Source organism: Haliotis rubra, unplaced genomic scaffold (assembly GCF_003918875.1).
Source record: "Haliotis rubra isolate DU_JTF1 unplaced genomic scaffold, ASM391887v1 Scf57, whole genome shotgun sequence".
In the NCBI taxonomy this organism is placed as follows: Eukaryota; Metazoa; Mollusca; class Gastropoda; order Lepetellida; family Haliotidae; genus Haliotis; species Haliotis rubra.
Genome location: NW_025767268.1, coordinates 1,883,050 through 1,903,905, shown reverse-complemented (window position 1 = coordinate 1,903,905; position 20,856 = coordinate 1,883,050). Strand labels below are relative to the sequence as shown.

Genomic DNA, 20,856 nt, shown 5'->3' with positions numbered 1-20,856 from the left:
GTGCCATACGACTTTGCTCTGAAGCTGTTCAATCAAGGTTACAACATTCAACATACTAAATTCGATGCATCAGTGACGAAACGCGATTCCCGCTTCCCATACGTTAGCGATGTGTTTTCAGGTTAACAGTTGACTAGACTGTGCATATGTATATGACTGATAGATGGAACTCTACAGTGGATTGATGTGGATGTGTGATATTGTCGCTTTTGTTGCAGAAGCAATTTGATTTTTTGGAAAATTATTCCGATAATTGGGAACACACCGTTAATGGTCAAAAATTAAATATTTGTTTTCAAAAGTAGTTGCAAGCTTGCCAAAACTGAAAGGTGAAACTTTGGACGATACTATGCAAAGTGGATTTTTTTCGATCATTTCAGAAAATTGATCATACATGCAAAAAAGAAGCATTTGTTCAGTGTAGTTGGTATAATGAAGAGTCTACGCGGCTGACTCTTCCTCAACCTGTTACTCCCCCTGCCCCCAGTTTCAAAGGAAGAAGCATCATCCTCGACGGTTGACACCATATTCACACAGATGGCTGCCGGAGGTACTCTTTCAGTGGAGTGAGTGAGTTTAGGTTTACACCGCTTTTAGCAATATTCCAGCAATATCACGGCGAGGGACACCTGAAATGGGCTTCACACATTTTACCCATGTGGGGAATCGAACCCGGGTCTTCGGCGTGACGAGCTAACGCTTTAACCACTAGGCTACCCCACTGCCCCTCTTTCAGTGGAAGATACCGTGCGATTTAGATGACAGAGAGGGAGCCAGTTGTTTCCATCAACAGACAATGCCATCTCACTTTCATGCCACAGATGGCTGCCGGAGGTACTCTTTCAGTGGAGTGAGTGAGTTTCTTTTACGCCGCTTTTAGCAATATTCCAGCAATATCACGGCGGGGGACACCAGAAATGGGCTTCACTCATTGTACCCATGTGGAGATTCGAACCCGGGTCTTCGACTTGACGAGCCAACGCTTTAACCACTAGACTACACACACACACACACACACACACACACACACACACACACCACCCCACCCCCTGAAGGTGTACCATACATACATTATTCATGGTAAGGCTCGGGGGTTTTAGACTCCTCTGCCTACTTGTATAGTTGATTTAAAATACGAACGTAGTCAGCATTTCTGGCAAGAATGTTATATGGTGTTTATTCTCCGATATATAGGGGAACATTACACCAGATCTCTACGAACCTGTTGTGTATACAACAGATCTGTTTAAATACGTATGAGTGAACTACAATAATTGTAGCAGGTAATATACATTTCCTGATGGTATTGGGTGTCCAAACACGTGACTATATACATTTATATGAAGAATGATGACTATATAAACTGATATGACTCGCATATCCCATACTTCTTGGTTCTGGTAAGTATTTGAATGGATGATAACCAACTGTGTGTATCCTTCCTTATCTTTCATGGAATATGGCAGTGGTTTCGTTGTCTAGATTCTCTCTGATCCATACTTCATTCTTCTGTTTGCCTAAAGCGGCCTTCACACAGCAAACTAAAGTTTGACAACATATGTTGTCAGTCTCGAGTTTGAGAGTGTGAACATTCCAACAACTCGTCACCAACACCAATTTCAGAGTTGTCACACTGTTGTCGAGAAATAGGATAAGTTTCTATTCTCACCAACTTTTCCATCAAACTTTCGGTGTTGTCAAACTCGAGTTTGAGGTGTGAAGTGTTGTCAAACTCGTGTTGTACAGAAACAACCAATCGCAGTCAACGAAGTTGTCCTGTGCCGCACCGGTAGAGACATGGCGCTCCAATGACACGAACGTTTGACAACATGTGTTTGACGTGTGAAAACGCGAGTTTGACAAATTTAAATTTTTAACATGTGTTGTCAAACTTTAGTTTGTTGTGTGAAGGCCGCTTAACATTGTGTCATTACATTGTTTCACTTCTGTTCCTTTCCAGAACAGCCGAGAGGTTTACTGTGACAGATTTGAAGTCACATCGGATAGTGCATCATGTTTGGGTTTTTCCGAAGAAGAAACAACTCGCGCATCCCTAGCAGGTAGGATGAATAGTTCTTAGCATTAAAACTTTCTATCATTTCTGTCGAGAAGGTGACTTGCAGAGAGATTCATATAGCTATTGATGGCACCACTTTGGGCAATTCTGCTTTCCATGGCTGCTTAAAGACACAGTCATGTAGAAATCCGTGTGATATCAGTATAGGACGAAAAACCAAACTCAATGAAATTCTAGCAACCCGAGAACGAGTTATGAGTCAAGCTACCCGAGAGGTACCCTAAGGTACGTGCTTCGTTGTGGGGCAGCGCTGAAGTCCAAGAAACTCTCAGGGGTCAAGCTGCCAAACACGGTCACCCATGCACTGGACCTCACACAACCCGTCTGAAAGATAAAGCATTCTTTAAATGACATTAACACCACGGACTTATTCATGTAGATAAGTACAGTAGCTTTTTCAAGCCGATATTATTTGCATTATATTGTACAAGAATATAATTTGAGTTGGTTGGGGTTATTTTAGGCGCACCTGTCGCGGGAGGAGAGTTAGAGGAGTCAGATTTGGAGGCAGGAGTTGGTTTGCCAGGCGGTTCCCCTCCTACTGTAGCCCCACCTCGCGACCACGCCCATCACAATGTGATGACAAGTTCCTTCGCCCTGAAAGCCCTGACAGTGATAGCGGTTTCCAGGGGCAACAGCAGGAAATTTCTCAAACTACTACGTTTCAACAAGTTGAATGGAGACGGCAACGAGGTCCAAGACGACAGAAGCCTCAGAGTCCCCAACGTCGACCTGGACCCCAGCGTCCGAGGCCTCAACAACGTCCGAGGCCTCAACAACGCCCGCGGCCCCAACAACGTCCGATGCTTCAACAGCGTCCGACACAGACCCCACAAACTTTAACGATTGGTCAAACAACGGTCATACAACAAGGTAACGATGTCATGGTATTTAATAATGCTGATAAATTCGATAACGAATCTGTTGTAACTTTTGAGGGCCGGAACTTGGTCATCCATACTCCAATTCCACGGGCAAGACATGTGGTTTGGGAATACTTGGAAAAGTCGTCTTTGGGAGAATACGTAATAAAACAGCTAAATAAGACATTTTTGGTCTATAAAAGTATGTTTAGAATTCTACACGAGATCTCGTAAGACTCGAAACACGAGTCCATATAGAAGTGATACAAGTAAGGGGCGGTTGTATTGATATCATTTTTTGTAAAGTATCATATATAGTTTTTTGCTTCCTACTTCTCATTCACCTGACGAATTACTGTGAACATACTCCGTAATGTCGTGTTTATCCTGTTACAGAAGTTGACATCCATTAAACTCTCCGCTGTATTTTAATTCACCAATTGTTATTCATTACCGATTTGTCCAGATTCTGTCACTCCAATCAATCAGAATCTTTACCGTTATATTAAAACAAGCACGACTGGTTCTGTTGTTTGTCGTGCCACTATTTATCATGCATAGTTGCTTCCCTTTGTCATGACAGGAATGTATGATCATTGCACCAAAATCCAGATTCGTCCTAATCGCGTTATATATTGGGGGTTTTCGCACCATATCCCTGCTTGTGGTTTTCTGCACTGCTTCAGCTCTCCTTCCACATGAAGCACACACTCCCTGATACATCTGGAAAACTGTTCATAGTGGATTTAATTAGTGCTCACTCACTCATTCAAGTTACACCCCTTCAAGAACCTGCTAAAATCAATCCTGAGTAGATTTGGATTCCCATGTGTTCCCTGGGAGGGGGTCGTCACGATATGGCTGAACTATTGCCCTTGTGACGTAAAATTTTATGTCACTCGCTCCCCTGTGGGTTGGTCACAATAAGTCAATAGCATTATTAATGTACAAAAATTCCTCAGGCATAATCTGATCTGAGTACTACCCATGTGTTGTTTGTCCATTTCTTGTATACCGTAGTATCCCAAGTATGTGTAGACAATTCAGTCTGCATCGTAAGTCCAAATTGCGATATTAGGAAAACCCCACTTTCACCACAAAGTCCCCTCGTCCATTTACAAATGTAGTTCCCTCTCACAAGCATGGATTACAGGGGCCAGGTCTAATCTTCATGTCCCTCGGGGCCCTAACATAGTGAGAAATGAGTTCCCTGATATTAGTTAAAAGTGATTAGGCCCTGACAGAGTAACAGATAAGGGCGTATGTTTAGATACAGTATATTAACTACAGCACTGCATATCATTAACCATCTCAGGTTTCGATGCAGCTATGTAAAGGGGGTGAGACTGGCCAGTCACTGGATTGTCTGGTCCAGACTCGATTATTTACAGACCGCCGACATATAGCTGGAATATGCTGAGGGTCCAGTAAACAATTGATTTTATTTAAACAATTGATTATTTTTTAAACAATTATTTTTTTTTAAATTAATTATTTTTTAAACAACTGATTATTTTTTATACAATTGATTATTTTTGTTGTCTGAGCAGAACGTTAGTGTCATTGTAAAGTTATCCTTTGACACTCGCCAAGATGATTTGTGTTGCATGATGAAGTGTATTCCTTCCCGTCATTTCCAGAGCAAACGGTGACCCAGGAGCCAGAAGTGTGTGAGCCGGTGGTCCCACTGCCGGAAAAACCAAAGCCAGAAGTGTGTGAGCCGGTGGTCCCACTGCCGGAAGTACCAAAGCCGGAAGTACCGAAGCCGGAAGTGCCGAAGCCAGAAGTGTGTGAGCCGGTTGTCCCACCTCCGGTAGTGCCAAAGCCGGAAGTGCCGGAGCCGGAGGAACCGGAGGAACCGGAGGAACCGGAGGAGCCGGAGGAGCCGGAGGAGCCGGAGGAGCCAGAAGAGCCGTTGGAGCCAGAGGTTGAGGAAGAAGAGCTGGCAACAAAACTGCACGTGACTGGGGTCGACCTTCACTACGCCGACAATGCCAAGGAGCATCACACTGATATGTACGCATGCGCGAAGGGAACTGAAGAGAGAGACGCAGAGCTTGTTCTTCGTAGAGGTCAAGATTTCAAGATGACAATTACTTTCGACAGGCCGTATGACATCAAGAAGAACGATATCACGTTAACGTTTAATTTGGGTAAGCTACGTAAAGAAGGGTGACCAAAACTAATATTGTACCAGTTGTTGATAAAAGAGCTGACGAGTTCCTGAGGAGATAACGTTATCCTGCAGAACTAAGAACAATATTGACGATAAATACGAACACGATGGATGTAAGAGTCCTGTCAAGGAAATTGGTATTAAATAAATGATAGCCATTTCGAGTGCAGCAAGTCTGTCTGTCTCTTGCAGCATGAATATTCATCCAATACACAATTTGCAGGTGACGACTACAAGCCCAACAAAGGTTTGAACGCATCCTTCAGGGTGGACGAAACTGGAGCCACCGTGTACAAGCCGAAGAGCTGGGGTGCTACGGTCATCGGTCAAAAGGGCAACTCCCTCACTCTGTCCGTCTTCGTTCCGGCAACTGCACCCATCGGCGAGTGGGAGTTTGCTGTTCAAACTATCGTGGACGTCAGGGACGGCAAGAACATTGTCTGGCAGTACAACCACACAGCGGACGTCATTGACATCATATTCAATCCATGGTGCAAAGGTGAGAAACTACTTGTCCCCTTCTTTAAAGGTATTTTAAATTAACTTGTCCAGCTAGCGATCATATTACAGAAAGGGGTGTAAACACTACAACATTTCACCCATGAAGATTCGGTTTACAGTTTGTCTTCAGCAACCCATAATTGTCGTAAGAGGCGACTAACGGGATCAGGATACATGTCATCATATCCCAACTGCGGAGATCAACGCTCAGTTGCTGGAATGTTGCTTAAAGTGGCGTAAATCTATACTCCCTCACTCACTCACACGGATCGATGCTCAGGATGTCTTGTCGAGACTCGATTACTTACAGCCAACAGCTGTAATATGATATATAACAAGTTTTTATGGATAACAACTTCTTTATTTTCGTGAGTGCGACGTTTCGATACAGATTCTTGTACCGTTGTCAAGCAAGAGTGATACATGAAGTGTAGGAGCTGCATATATATACTGTATATAACAATGAAACAACATAATAGACAAAGGAAACAACATAATTGCCATGATTGGCTAAGCAGTAAGCTGATGAAGCCAGTAAGTACATAAAGGATAGTGAGTGGAAGCCAGAGATGTAGTTACAATGAGATGTTTATACAATGGATGCGATGTTTATACAATAGACTGGGCTTGGTGGAGGAGTGGATCATAAGCAGATGGAATGAAGTATCCTTGGTCACGGTTGATGGTAGGCTTGTGGCGTTTGATGTGAATGGCTTCTGTGAGCTTGCGTTTAGTGAAGTCCGTTTGGTTGTTGGCGAGAATGGTGATGTCGGACCACTCTATTTGATGATTGGGGTTGGCTTTGATGTGGTCAGAGATAGCTGATTTGGTGTCGGAATTAGCAACAGAGGTGCGATGTTCTTTGACTCGGGTGTTGATGGGTCGGGATGTTTCACCTATGTAGCATTGTCCACAATCACAGTCTATTTTGTAAATAACACATTTCGGGGTTTTGTTGTTGACGGTGGGTTGTTTTCTTCCGTTGGCATGGAGGAGGTTGTTGAGGCTGGAGGACGCTGAGAAGGTAGTGTCTATTCCTGCCTGTTGTTTCAGGGAGTCGGCTGATTTGGTGTGATGGTTTTACCAATGCAGGGAATGGATGTCTTTTCCTACATTTGGTAAAAGCTGTAATATGGCTGAGTGCGGCGTTAAACACAATAACAACTCTACGTTGCAATCAAATATGTAATCTACAGTCAAATACGTAGAATGAACTCAAAGGGACCACTGGTTTTAGTTCGTTTCAAATATAGTTGGTTATAAGCTGTTCGGCTTTGTAAACAACCCAAGCTGCCTGTCAGTCGCTAGCTTTATTTTACCATCACATCCCACCGGGTACATCCCACCGGGTACATCCCACCGGGTAAAACAACAAACTGAACCAAACTTTCTCTTTCTAAATGATGTATGTTTCTATTCTGATAAAGATAATGTAGAAGATGGAAGACTGATGGATACAAGGTTAAACATCAAGACGTGAACGTTTAAAAATGTGACACATGGCTTCATGAAACAAATGCATACTCATGAGAGGGCTCCAGATAAAAAAAATTAACATCAGGAGTATGTACTCCTTATTTTTTCAATATAGGAGTACTGGAGTACATTTAGAGTACTGAATGGAAAATAATGGCGTATCAGTAATCTTGTGTTTTGTTTATATATGCACCGCAACATTGCCACTCTTGTGTAAACAGGTCAATAAATACGTCTGTAAATGATTCTAAGACCATACACCATTGCTGTGGTGCGTATCTGCTACGTTTTCTAAATTATTTCCTACCGTATCGTGCATATTTTCTATCCGTACATACGCCGATACGGCCCTTATCTGAAGCCCTGCATGATATAGTCACAATTGAACAATCGACTCTGCTTTTGGCAGAGATTTATTATAAATGTAGAAAGGGTTGTGTCGTTTCTATCCGTGTGACCTCTATCTGACAGAGGACTGGGTGTACATGGAGGACGACGTGTGGAGGACAGAGACGGTCCTCAACGACAACGGCACTCAGTACTACGGTACCTACAATCAGCTCGCAGTCAAAGCATGGGCCTACAACCAGGTAAACGAAGAAACCGCCATCAATTTCTGTATGTTATTGTTATACCCCCGTATCATTGCTAAAACATTGGGGTTAGGATCGCATTAAGGTTATTGTCTCTTTGTTGTCCCGACACGTGATGCCTATTTCACATTACCCACCCGTAGTGACCTTTGAAAGTTTGAAAGTTAAGTTCAAGAAGAGTGTGAGAGTTATCCATGAGTGAGTGAGTTTGGGTTTACGCCCCTTTACCAATATTCCAAAAATGTCACGGCGGGGACACCAGAAATGGACTTCACACATTGTATCCATGTGGGAATCGAACCCGGTGACGAGCGAACGCCTCAACCATTAGGCTACCCCCACCGCCCCAGTTATCCATGAAGACGTGTATTAACATACAATAACAGCAGCAATAAAATCTTCTTAGTCCATATATGAGTCGTGTTTTCAGACACGTTACCCATTAGGCTACCCCCACTGCCCCAGTTATCCATGAAGACGTGTATTAGCATACAATAACAGGAGCAATAAAACCCATTTATTCCACATGGTAGTCGTTTTTCCACGTTTCAGTGATCAATTAATGGTTACCCATCTATTCTTATTCCTATGTTTCAGTTCAACTATGGCATATTGGACGCTGCTCTTCACCTTGTGAGGAAAGCGTTCGGGTTCCAGGCCGCTCCAGCTATGGCCAGCCCAGTCAGAGTCTCCAGGATGATTGCCCAGATTGTGAGTTTTACAACAGTTTCATTGATGCCATACATAAATGAGAGTCACTATACACTACCACACAATCGGATAGAAAATCCCCAAAGAACTCGCTGGGAAACCAGCAACAGCAAACAACATAGAGATGTGATATTATTAACAATTCTATTTAAATATTCAAAAGGTTTACACATCAGTTCCGAGGCATTGCAATGACCACAAAATACAGTGACAGTACAATTTCAAATGCAGTTTATGTTTAGTATGAAAACATTGCTTATAGCAGACAGTGGTCAAGCTTCCAAAATAGTCCTAGGTTGTATATCTGGGGAGAAAGAATGATGTTCAATTGCCGGCTTTCTTGTAGTGCGAGAGACCGCCTCCGTGGTGGTTAGAGCGTCCGCCCAGAGAGCGGAAGGTTGCGGGTTCGATCCCCGACCGCGTCATACCAAAAGACGTTAAAATATGGTACTTGTTGGTCCCTGTCTGGCGCTCGGCATTAATGGGTACAACTAAGGACTGGTCGGCTTGGAGTCAGTATAATGTGTCTGAGTGGGGTATTCATGCTTCACTGCGGCATGGTATCTCAGTGGGCTAGCACTATAAAACCAGCTTCAGTCTGGGCTAGTACAAGCAGCCGCACATACACATACACACGCATGCACGTCGTCATATGAGCGAAATATTCTCCAGCGCGACGTTAAACCCAATTTCACCTCACCTCACCTTGTAGTGCGAGACAATATTCTACAGCCTTAAAACCTGTATTATGTATGTTTAGTAATAAACTGTTATGTCAATATATATTTACAATTCTTATTCATTGACCAAAGAATATTACAAGATCCATCCTGTTCCCATTCATTTTAATTATACTACTCACACTTGCTAAGGATCACAAAAATTCACACCTTTACTGAAACGTAGATTCATAATTTGAAATTATATCCATATAAAACTGGATAAATAATAACATGGTAACCCCTCTTTGGGCAAACAGTCACTTTAATCTAACCTGATGTACTTGATACACGAGTAACCATAAAAAATGGTTTCATGGCACCAATCAACCATTTTGCACATCATGGAACGAGTCATTGACGAAGTACACAACACCTGTCAATAGCAGGTATGGGATCCACAAGATGAAATGACATACTGAAACCTAGGACCCATGCTTACAATTAGCTTAGATATTTAAACCAAATTTGACCCCACATCATAGTTTTATGTTGAATCCATGATTTGATCCTTAGCAAAGTGTGAATAGTATGTATCCACGACTTCTTCGACTACAATACTAAGATATGGCGTGGTTACAGATTAACTCCAACGATGATGACGGGGTTCTCATGGGGAACTGGAGTGGGAAGTTTGATGGGGGCGTTGCCCCGTCCACGTGGGTGGGTAGTGAGAAGATCTTGTTGGAGTATATGAAGACAGGCAAACCAGTGCGGTACGGCCAGTGCTGGGTGTTTTCCGCTGTCACCACGGCTGGTAGGTTAAACACATGTCTACCACTGATTCAACAACCAAGCTCTATATACATAAACAATGGAAAAAAGTGTCGCAACACATATAATGTTTACACCCCATATAGCCATATATATTCATGTCATTGTTTTCTTTGTTTGTATTTTTGTTTATTTGTACCCTTCGCGCTGTCCACATATTGAATTTATATATGCACGTGCCACGATCAAAGGCGGGCGATTCTTTTCTCCATGTGTATATATGTCATCTTCATTTTACACGCTATACGACTTGACGAGGGACCGGTCACGTAACAGCAAAACTGGTGTTATAAAATCATGAACAACATATTTTGATATTCATTTTTTTTTCATGAGACAGAAAGTTTTGAAATGATAAATACAGACGGACTACTTACACATTCCTAGGGTAGATCGATGCTCATGCTGTTGATCACTGAATTGTCTGGTCCAGACACGAATATTTTGCAGACCGCTGGGATATTGTTGAGTGCGGCGTTAAATATTCCAACCAAACCCAACCAGATTCCGGGGCAAGAATAGATCCTGACATGGTGATTCTGAACATCTGTACCCTTCAATTATGAAACTACAAGGGTCAAGGAGATGGACCAGTTACAATATTACCAGTTACGACCCTTCGCATTGACGAAAACGAAGAAATGTATATCCCATAGGGTTGGGAATTGGTTGAAATCTCACAATTGATGATTGCTTCATTACCAACGAACAATCATCGAAAAGAATTGGTTAGCGTCATTTTTCAGATACCACGGTTGTTATTGTAGATATGTATAACATGATACAACTTGCTACTTTAAAGTGATGAGTAATATATCATGAACATAAACTTTCTGGAGTCTTCAAGAAATATTCAGTCATGACTTTTCAGTTAGTGAAGTGAGTTTTCTAAGAACTAAACAAGTTTTCAGGCCCTGACAACTTCGAAGATATGTTCCATCGTCAAGTGTTTCAAACACTAAAACAGCAGTTCCAAAATCGTTTGTGTTCGATTATGAGAACATGTGATCGATTGCTTGGTCGTTTGGTCACTTCGACCAATCTTCGATTATTTCAATTGATCGGAACACCACTAATATCCCAACTATTTATCTTGACACGTCTGTATAATCTTTATAAACAATGATGACTAGCACAGTACGACGGTCGTGCCGTTTGGTCGACACTCTATGAAGTTCCTCACTTCGGTAAACTCACACAAAATGAGAGTCTTTTATGAAGGATATAACTTGATTCTTGCTGCAGTATTAGTTGACGCGTAGTTCATAGATGGCGCGCTGTAACATACTGGTAACCATATAACCGATTTAACTAGAACGAAGCAACTGGTTTATATCAAAATCAGACACTGGTTGAACGTAATTAGCATAATGAAGATTTGTAATGTGATACATATGTGGATATTATTCACTGATATTATATATTTCATATCTGTATAGTGTGTAGAGCTATTGGGCTGCCCTGTCGCAGTGTCACCACCTTCGCCTCTGCCCACAACACCGACTTGGCCAGGCTCAGCGTCGACGTCATCAAAACAGAGGTGGACGGCGGTGTGGTCAATTTCCTTGTATACAGGCGGATTTCCTTGTATTGGGGAAGAAGAAGTTCAAGGACGATTCTATTTTTGGTAGGTTCTGGAGGAAGAGGTGTGGTCCATTTCCTTGTATACAGTAGGTTCTGGAGGAAGAGGTGTGGTCAATTTCCTTGTATACAGTAGGTTCTGTGGTCCATTTCCTTGTATACAGTAGGTTCTGGAGGAAGTGGTGTGGTCCATTTCCTTGGAAGGTGTGGTCCATTTCCTTGTATACAGTAGGTTCTGGAGGAAGAGGTGTGGTCCATTTCCTTGTATACAGTAGGTGAGGTGAGGTGAAATTGGGTTTAACGTCGTGCTTGAGAATATTTCGCTCATATGACGACGTGCATGCGTGTGTATGTGTATGTGCGGCTGCTTGTACTAGCCCAGACTTACGCTGGTTTTATAGTGCTAGCCCACTGAGATACCATGCCGCAGTGCAGCATGAACACTACTCAGACACATTATACTGACTCCGAGCCGACCAGTCCATGTTGTACCCATTAATGCCGAGCGCCAGGCAGGGACCAACAAGTACCATATTTTAACGTCTTTTGATATGACGCGGCCGGGGCTCGAACCCCGACCTTCCGCTCTCCGGGTATCTAGAATAGAGTTAACTGCACACGATATTGAGTGAAATAACAGAACTGAAACTGATCAACTGAGAGTAAGTCACTGAGTTTACTTTTTTAAAGGATATTATTTTCGTACTTTTAAAAAAAAATCCGTATGATTTATTGTCGTTTGTTTTATGTGGGGGTTTGTTTTGTATTTTTTTATTTTTTTTGTTTGCTGTTAGGGTTTTGTTTTTGGGGGAGAGTGGGTTACTAAAGGGTTATTTTATGGATGTCAACTTTTATATTATGATGGACACAACGTTTCAAATTATATTCTTACTCTTTCGTAAGGTGAATGTAGGCTAAGAAACAGATAATTACTATGAACAGTATTGTGTTACCATGAGACATTGATCATTTTCTGCAGCAGCAAAACTCACTGTAATTAAGAGTGAGTGAGTGAGTTAAGTTTTACGCCGCACTCAGCAATATTCCAGGTATATGGCACAGTTGGGGATGCACAGTTCATTTTCACCCATTTTCACGAGAGTGTCAATGGTCATTTAATAAACTTTCAGTACAAAAGAGGGTTCGCACACCCAACCCACCCCCACCACCACTCTGGATCCGCCTATGAATAGTCAATAAAACATATCACACATGAAGAACGTTGGTGCATTGATTACTACAATTACATTTAATTAATTCCTGAACCAAGCTATATTTCTATATGTTCTGTGTCTACTTCCAGGAACTTCCACGTGTGGAATGAGGTTTACATGAGACGCCCGGATCTGAACACAGACGCCATGAAGTACGATGGGTGGCAGGTTATTGATGCCACCCCCCTGGAGCGTAGCGATGGTGAGGTTTGAGTTACAAGGCTTGAGATACACACGTAAACATGTCGTTCATATTCAACATACTGGGTACTCTTCAGATGTGCGCACCTAAGTACCTGAAACATATTTCCAGTATATATTTCACGACCTTAGGCTGCGCCAGTGGTACTAAAGAGTTGACGAGTGGTGTACATTGATCTAGACTCAGGTAACCACTTCAGTGCATATCTACCACTGTCAACATATTCAGTACGATTGTTCCTGCTTGTAAGATCCCTTAGTCAGCAGAACCGTGAAGATCCGGGTTAGATTTGATCTTCACCAACCCCTGATTGTCGTAAGAGGCGACTAACGGAATCGGGTGGTCAGGCTCGCTGACTTGGTTGACACATGTCATCGTATCCTAATTTCGTAGATCGATGCTCGTGCTGTTGATCACTAGATTGTCTGGTCCAGACTGGATTATTTACAGACCGGCACCATACAGCTGGAATATTGCTGAATGCGGCGTTAAACAATAAACAAACAAAAAATAAGTCGTTTGAACAATAACTGGAAAACTGATTATTATTCACACTAAACCTCAGCAAATCTGACAATATAACCAGTACTAGAGCTAGTATCACTTCACTACATTCCATTATACAATCGTAGCTCAATAGTATGCGGGGCAGTGGGGTAGCCTAGTGGTTAAAGCGTTCGCTCGTCACGCCGAAGGCCCGGGTTCGATTCCCCACATGGGTACAACTTGTGAAGCCCATTTCTGGTGTCCCCCGCCGTGATATTGGTGGAATATTGCTAAAAACGGCGCAAAACCATACTCAGCCAGTCAATAGTGTGTTTTAATACAAAATCCGTACATTAAAAGGTCAAGACTCTATACATGTAACGAGGTTTTCTTGTTATGTAGGTGTGTACGTGTGTGGCCCAGCTCCTGTGGTTGCCGTCAAAGAAGGTCACTTGAAAAAGGGTGACGACACCTGCTTCGTCTACGCCGAGGTGAACGCCGACAAAGTGGAATGGATGAACAACAAGCAGCTCAATACCTTGGTGGAGACAAAGCGTAATAGATATTCGTGAGTATTTAGTCATTTGGAGAAGGTAAAAAGCGTGGGTGGTTGACAGTCGATATTCAAAAGAAAATGCCGAGAGACATAGAATAAGAAAACACAACTAGATGGGGTGTCAGAGTGTACAAGATTAGTTCTATAAGTCAGACTCAGAGAATGTACCATAGACGTTTGAGAAGGCTCACATCAGGAGCACTCTGGGGTTGTGGAGAGAAGGGTTGGTTTAGTACAGCGAAGATAGTGCAAGAATCAGCAGGACTGTAGAAGGGAAAGCGTCGACTGTTTGCGAGAGGACACGGTGGACGGTGTAGTTGTGCAAGTCATATATAGAGTGGGTGAGTTAGTTTTACGCCGCTTTTTAGCAATATTCCAGGAATATCACGGCGAGGGACACCAGAAATGGTCTTCACCCATTGTGCCCATGTGGGGAATCGAACCCGGATCTTCGGCGTGACGAGCGAACGCTTTAACCACTAGGCTACCCCACCGCCCCTCACACATAGATTAAGGACGCAACTCTGAGGAATTGATAACATTCTGCGTTATACATTGAGAAGGGATTCTGGAGAAGCATGTATTTTAGGGATAGATGATGACATGGTAAGAGATGGATAGGGTAGAACAAGTGTATTGATGTAACATGAACTGGAGCCAAGAGAAATTGTTGGGTGTAATGGAACTGGCTTGGTGAGAATGGTTAGGAGTGCTGCCTCATTCTGGTAGTGTCAAACCACAATGTTCCCATGTGACCTTCTGGCTTGTTTCAGTGTGGGCAAGAGCATCAGCACCCACAAACCGACAGGCAAGGCGTATGTTAGCGGTCTGGAGAGAGAGGACCTCACTAATCTATACAAGCACGCTGAAGGTACACCCAGATTAACATGGAAATAATGTCACGTTGTAGTCAAACATTTCTCTATTTAATTGGGTAAGGACTGACGGACAGTGTTGATTTGCCTTCGAGGTCATAGCATGATGTGTGCATGATGTCAACTGAGATATTAGGACACAGTGGAATTAAAATATAGTGAGTGAGTTTATTTTTACGCCGCTTTTAGCAATATTCCAGTAATATAATGGCGGGGGAGACCAGAAATGGGCTTCACACATTCCACCAATGTGGGGACTCGAACCGGGTCTTCGGCGTGACGAGCTGACACTGTAACCACTAGGCTACCCGCCCCGACTTAAAAGATAACGGGGACGGTAAAGCAATCCTATGGGACAGCCACCATGTGGAATCAGTCTCCTTCAGAGCTGGATTTGTCAGTGTAGTGTTCGTTATAAGTTGGTCATGTAAACAGATTTTAGATTATTGAGAACATATTCGGGCTGTAAATGCTAACATTTTATGCAAACTGTATGAATGGCAGTGCTACCGGTTGGGAAGGACATGCTTAACCTTTTTCCGAACACCTGGTGTCGTTCTGATTTCCAGAGGTCCATTCATATGATTTCCACAGCCATTTTGCCCTTTACATCAAACTGAATCTTTTCGTACGGACTGTCTAGACTTTGCATTTCTTTGCATTGAGGTTTAATATTGAAATGCTGTTGTATATAAGAAAATATTTCCCTTATGGTATGTCCTCCTGTGGAACAGTCAAGGCATCTGGAAGGATGTCTGAGAAAAGGTGTTATAACACCGACCTGTTTCAGGCTCAGATGAGGAGAAGGAGATTTACAGGGAGGCAGAGAAGCTGTTCCGTCTGATGAACGGCGACGACTCCGCCCCCAGTGCGTCTGAGCCACAGGTAGGTGCATGTATGTGTGTGGGTGTATAAGCCCAGTTTACTTCACGGAAGTCAGTGATAATGAAATACCTGGTGCATAAGCCCAGTTTACTTCACGGAAGTCAGTGGTTATGAGATAACTCGGAGTATAAGCCCAGTGTACTTCACGGAAGTCAGTGGTAATGAAGTACCTGGTGTATAAGCCCAGTCTACTTTACGGAAGTCAGTGGTAATGAGATAACTGGTGTATAAGCCCAGTTTCCTTCACGGAAGTCAATGGTAATGAGATAACAGGTGGTATAAGCCCCAGTTTCCTTCACCGAAGTCAGTGGTAATGAAATAACTGGTGTATAAGCCCAGTTTACTTCACGGAGGTCAGTGGTAATGAGATAACTGGTGTATAAGCCCAGTTTACTTTACGGAAATCAGTGGTAGTGAGACGACCGATCTATAAGCCCAGTTTACTGGTATAGAAGCCCAGGGAGTTCAACTGAAATCAGCGGTAGTAAGATCACTGGTTTTAAACCTTTTTTTCACGGCAATAAGTCGAAGTATGATGACTGCTGTATAAGCCCATATGTTTCACGGACGCCAATGCTAACCAATAATGAAACAGATTTGAACGTAATGACAGGATAACCCTTTCCATTGCAGGCTGCAAACCTTGACATTGAGATTGAGGAGTTGGGCGACGCCAGTGTGGGCAGTCCATTCACCTGCAAGGTGAAGGTCAAGAACAACAACACGGCTGATCGAAGTGCCAAAGTCAGCCTCAATGTTCTCTACAAGACTTATTTCGACACTGTCACGGGGATTGCTGCTCAAAAATCATGTGACGAGATCAAGCTGAAGCCTGGCGCCAGTATGTATTATCTGTTCTGCTCCATTAGTGGTGGCGTGTGGTCTTGTGCATAGAGCTCAGGCTGAAGTTAAGCAACGTTGGTCGCGGACAGTCATTGGATGGGTGACCGTGTTTGGCTTCTTGACTCCTGAGAGTTTCTAATATTTCAGTCCTGCCCCACAACGAAGCACATGTAATACATGTGGTCTCACCTTAGGCAAGTGAGTCTGTTCATGAATCGCCTCTGTTCACCCAGCAGTGAATGGGTACCCTGTGGGATAGATCATATGACTGTTAACCTTATAGCGCCTCACAGGCAGCTTGGGTTATCGTCAGCGCTTTGACATGTTTGGATGCGTGGAAACAGGCGCTTTGTAAATGGCCATTATTATTATTAGTGTATTAGTTTGAATTTTACATGTTTTCGGCAACCAAATTTTATTGGGACGATTCTACCGAGGCTAATTGTTTACCAATGAGCCTCTGACAAGCGTATTTTGTCATGTGGCAATGAACAGGTACCGCTCGGGAATCCGAAACTACATGTGTATTCAAGGCATATATACGGGCGACATGTTGACGCTCACGCTGATAATCAAAACATCACTGAAATACCATGACTGGCACCCGAACAACGCTAGCGGCCCTGGGTATGGTACAGATGGAGCCTCACATGCCTACAGTGCTAGACCTGTGGGTTGTTCAAGGGTTACTGTGACAAGCCTGATGTAACGTAACAGACAGCCCGGACATACGCCCGACAGGCCAAGAACAGGCAGGCCCGGGGTAACAACGTCCAGTGAGGACCGGAACTTGGGTACTTTGCATCTCCGGAACCGTTTACTGATAATCACGTCAGATGAATGTCTTGTGGTTTATGGTTAGTCGACAGACAGTGGCCACAACTCAGGGCACAAGGAACTTACGGAGGATAGGTATTGACAGCGCAACATCGTCATCGGAGATTGAAAATGTCCCGGGATGTACGTCGTTGCCGGCTACGTCACTGGGGGTCGTCTTCACTAAACAAAGTTGGTTGTGTGTGTTCGGAGCTGATGGAAGACACTGTGTTTACCACCAAAGAGGGGAACGAACGGCGGCATGTTGCGTTCAGGAGGTTATGTGGTATGGTAGAGGAGGTGTTATGGTGTGTGGAGGAATTTGTGGGCAGGTAGGAACACCACTGGCAATCGTTACCTTTGACAGTTTTTATGGATAGCATTCTTCGTCCAGTTGTCCTATCAATTCTATAAGAGCTGCTACGTGGTGTCCTTCGTCGGCAACATCTCCAACATCTACAGCCCGGATTGTACAAAATGTCCTTCCAGACAACGTCAACATGTTTCCTCGGTCTCCCTAAACATGTCACATCTCGGGGATGTCATGAATCGTCATGTTCGACCATATCCTTTAGCCAACCGACAAGGAGTGATTCAGACTCTTCTGGGAGAAAGACGACGTGTCCAACATGACTTCATCAGACGGCTGACCTTTTCTGTTCGCCGAGGAAATTGTGCATGTGCTGTAACAGGTGTTGGTCATACATGCTGTCAATGTGATGTGTCACTGATCTTCAATGAGTTCAGATATGTTGGACCATTGTTCATTACATTAAAAGGGGTTGTATTTGCTCGGGCAACTGTCATACCAATATCGGTTGCCGTATGACTGTCATTTTAAATGGTGCCCATGTTCCTTTGATTATTTTTTTACCTTATGCATCTTTGGGATTTTTTAAACTAGACCGATTTAAGATTATAGTGACGTTTCTTTTGGTCGTCAGTACATATTACTCATTCCCTTTGTGTCTTGTCACCAGGCGAGGAGTTCACCATAGACGTAACTGAAGAACAAGCTAACCTGAGACCTCGAGATGACTTCTACTTTGAAGTGAAGGCGGCGGCTGTGTGCAGGGAGGATGAGAGGGACAATGCCACAAAGGACCTGGACTTCCGCCTGAGGAAACCCGACCTGACGCTCTCGGTACTGACCCTTTATGAGACTTATATAAACAATACTCTTACATTTGAGGGGGTGGTGGGGTAGCCTAGTGGTTGAAGCGTTCGCTCGTCACGCCAAAGATCCGGGTTCGTATCCGCACTTAGGAACACTGGAACCTCCATCGCGATATTGCCGGAATATTGCTAAAGACGGCGTAAAATCATACTCACTCACTTACTTTTGAACTCCTTGGGACTCAATTGTAGTATGCATCCCAAGAACCAAACGCTTGTACGATATAGTGAAATTGGTTTATCACGAAGCTGACTATGCCTCGGCCATAAAACAAACGCATTAATCACAAGGCTTCCCTGCCAACCCTGTTCTATATAACGTTCACACTTATTTGCCTTTAACACTAAATGGAATCTGTTTCTGGGGATATTCCTTTACACAGACGTTCTATATTTATGTAAAGATCAGTGTACTATCTGGTGTGGGCATATGATCACCGACTACCCATATTATGGAATAACAACATCCCTAGCATCCTTTAACAATGGGCTGTATTTATCAAACAACTTACTTTTCTCGTTTTTTCGACTTACGTTTTGTGGTAAAACTTAAGTCATATTTATCACCAGACTTAGACTTAAGTTTTGTCATTTTTTACTCAACTATTAGGACTCACCTTGCTAGGCTTAAATCAACTCCTTTTGACTTGAGTCATGTGAAACAAAATGGCTGCCACACGTATTCCAAGAGTATTTGGGCGGTGGGGTAGCCAAATGGTTAAAGCGTTGGCACGTCACGCCGAAGACCCGGGTTCGAATCCCCACATGGGCACAATGTGTGAAGCCCATTTCTGGTGTCCACCGCCGTGATATTGCTGGAATATTGCTAAAAGCGGCGTAAATCCCAACTCAGTCAGTCAGTCCAAGAATATTTAATGAAAGAAGAGAAATTCTGCACGTATTAGATGATAATGAACTGTTACAAAAGTACAGATTTGACAGGAATACTATTGTTTATTTGTGAGATTTAAAGGAACACGAACGACGTCCTATAACGCAGCTGAGTTCTGCCGTGTCCTGCGTTACCAAAGTGCTCGTCACTTTGGGGTATCTTGCAACCGGCAAATTTGAGATGTGTAATGGCGATGACTAAGCGAACTGACACTGAGCCAACCCAGCATCGTAAGAGTCTCTATTGGTTTCCAACTTAAAGCCCTTCTGAGTCAGTCATTTTGGGATAGATAGTGTGAGCAGAAAGTAAATACGTATATCGACAGAATGATATATACGTGGAACTGAAACAGGCGTATATATCTACCTATCTGTCAGTCTGTCTATCTATCTAGCCTTAACTATCCTATCTATCTATCGTACCTGCATTAAACCAGGGTCCGGCCACCTGCAGCCTCTCTGATACAATCCAAGTAGAAGCCTCCTTCAAGAACCCGCTGTCGGTGCCGCTGACGGGGTGCTCGGTGTCGCTGGCAGGAGGATTCGACCCAGTTGGCATTGCCTCAGATAAAATCTATATCGAGTAAGTTTACTGATACAATACTCTTGTCAGATCCTCTCTATTACTGGTTTCTTACTACTGGGCTACGCCAAGTTGATATTTAGATTGTCAGCACTATTCCCCCATTCGTGGTATCCCCACGACTGGAAGAAAGTCATGAGCTGGTGTGGTAGGAAAGCCGTCCGCTCGAAGTCAGCACTGAATGGGTACCCGGTGGGATGAGATGGTAAAATAAAGCTAGCGACTCACAGTCAGACTCGGCAGGGAGCTGGAAATGATTTGTTTGGGCGCCGCATTCAACAATAGTTCAGCTATATGGCGGTGGTCTGTAAATAATCGTGTCTGGACCAGACAATCCAGTGATCAACAGCATGAGCAACATGATCTACGCAATTGGGGTACGATGACATGTGTCAACCAAATCAGCGAGCCTGACCACCCGATCTCGTTAGTCGCCTCTGACGACAAGCATGGGTTACTGAAGACCATTTCTAACCCGGCATCTTCACAGGGAGCCGAAAGTGACCCATTGTCTGAACGCATTTATAACCGTCATAAATTGGAATGTGCTCTTAACAAATTCTGTATTTGACTGAATCGTCAACTAATGAAATGCTTTATGTACGTTTTCAGTTCTGTTGGCGCCGGTAAGACTTGGAGCTCCACTTTCGATGTGTCTCCCAAAGAGGCTCCCCGTGGCCAGGTAGAACGAGCTCTGTATCTGGGGTTCGACTCACAAGAGCTCTCCGATGTCAGTGGGAATTATTCTACAAAACTTGTGTAAATCCTCTCGGTGTATGAAGCCAGTGACAACGTTGCATGTAGCTGTAACGGGCTGAAAAAGGGTTTTGAAAAGTCGGTTGTGTAGATAATGTTCAA

The 20,856-nt window shown here is 43.5% G+C and overlaps 1 protein-coding gene across 1 annotated transcript; it reads left to right on the top strand.

Moving 5' to 3' along the window:
- The first annotated feature begins 1,383 nt into the window (after positions 1-1,383).
- On the top strand, positions 1,384-20,855 carry LOC124254282 (annulin-like). Its single transcript, XM_046688196.1, has 18 exons — positions 1,384-1,400; positions 1,961-2,060; positions 2,541-2,950; positions 4,581-5,093; positions 5,340-5,615; positions 7,565-7,683; positions 8,284-8,397; positions 9,699-9,873; positions 11,330-11,445; positions 11,490-11,514; positions 12,774-12,887; positions 13,776-13,941; positions 14,703-14,800; positions 15,595-15,689; positions 16,323-16,530; positions 18,329-18,492; positions 19,853-19,998; positions 20,611-20,855. Exons 2-18 carry the CDS (start codon positions 2,014-2,016, stop codon positions 20,759-20,761), a joined length of 2,937 nt encoding a protein of 978 aa, XP_046544152.1. The 5' UTR covers positions 1,384-1,400; positions 1,961-2,013; the 3' UTR covers positions 20,762-20,855.
- Position 20,856: the final 1 nt, after the last annotated feature.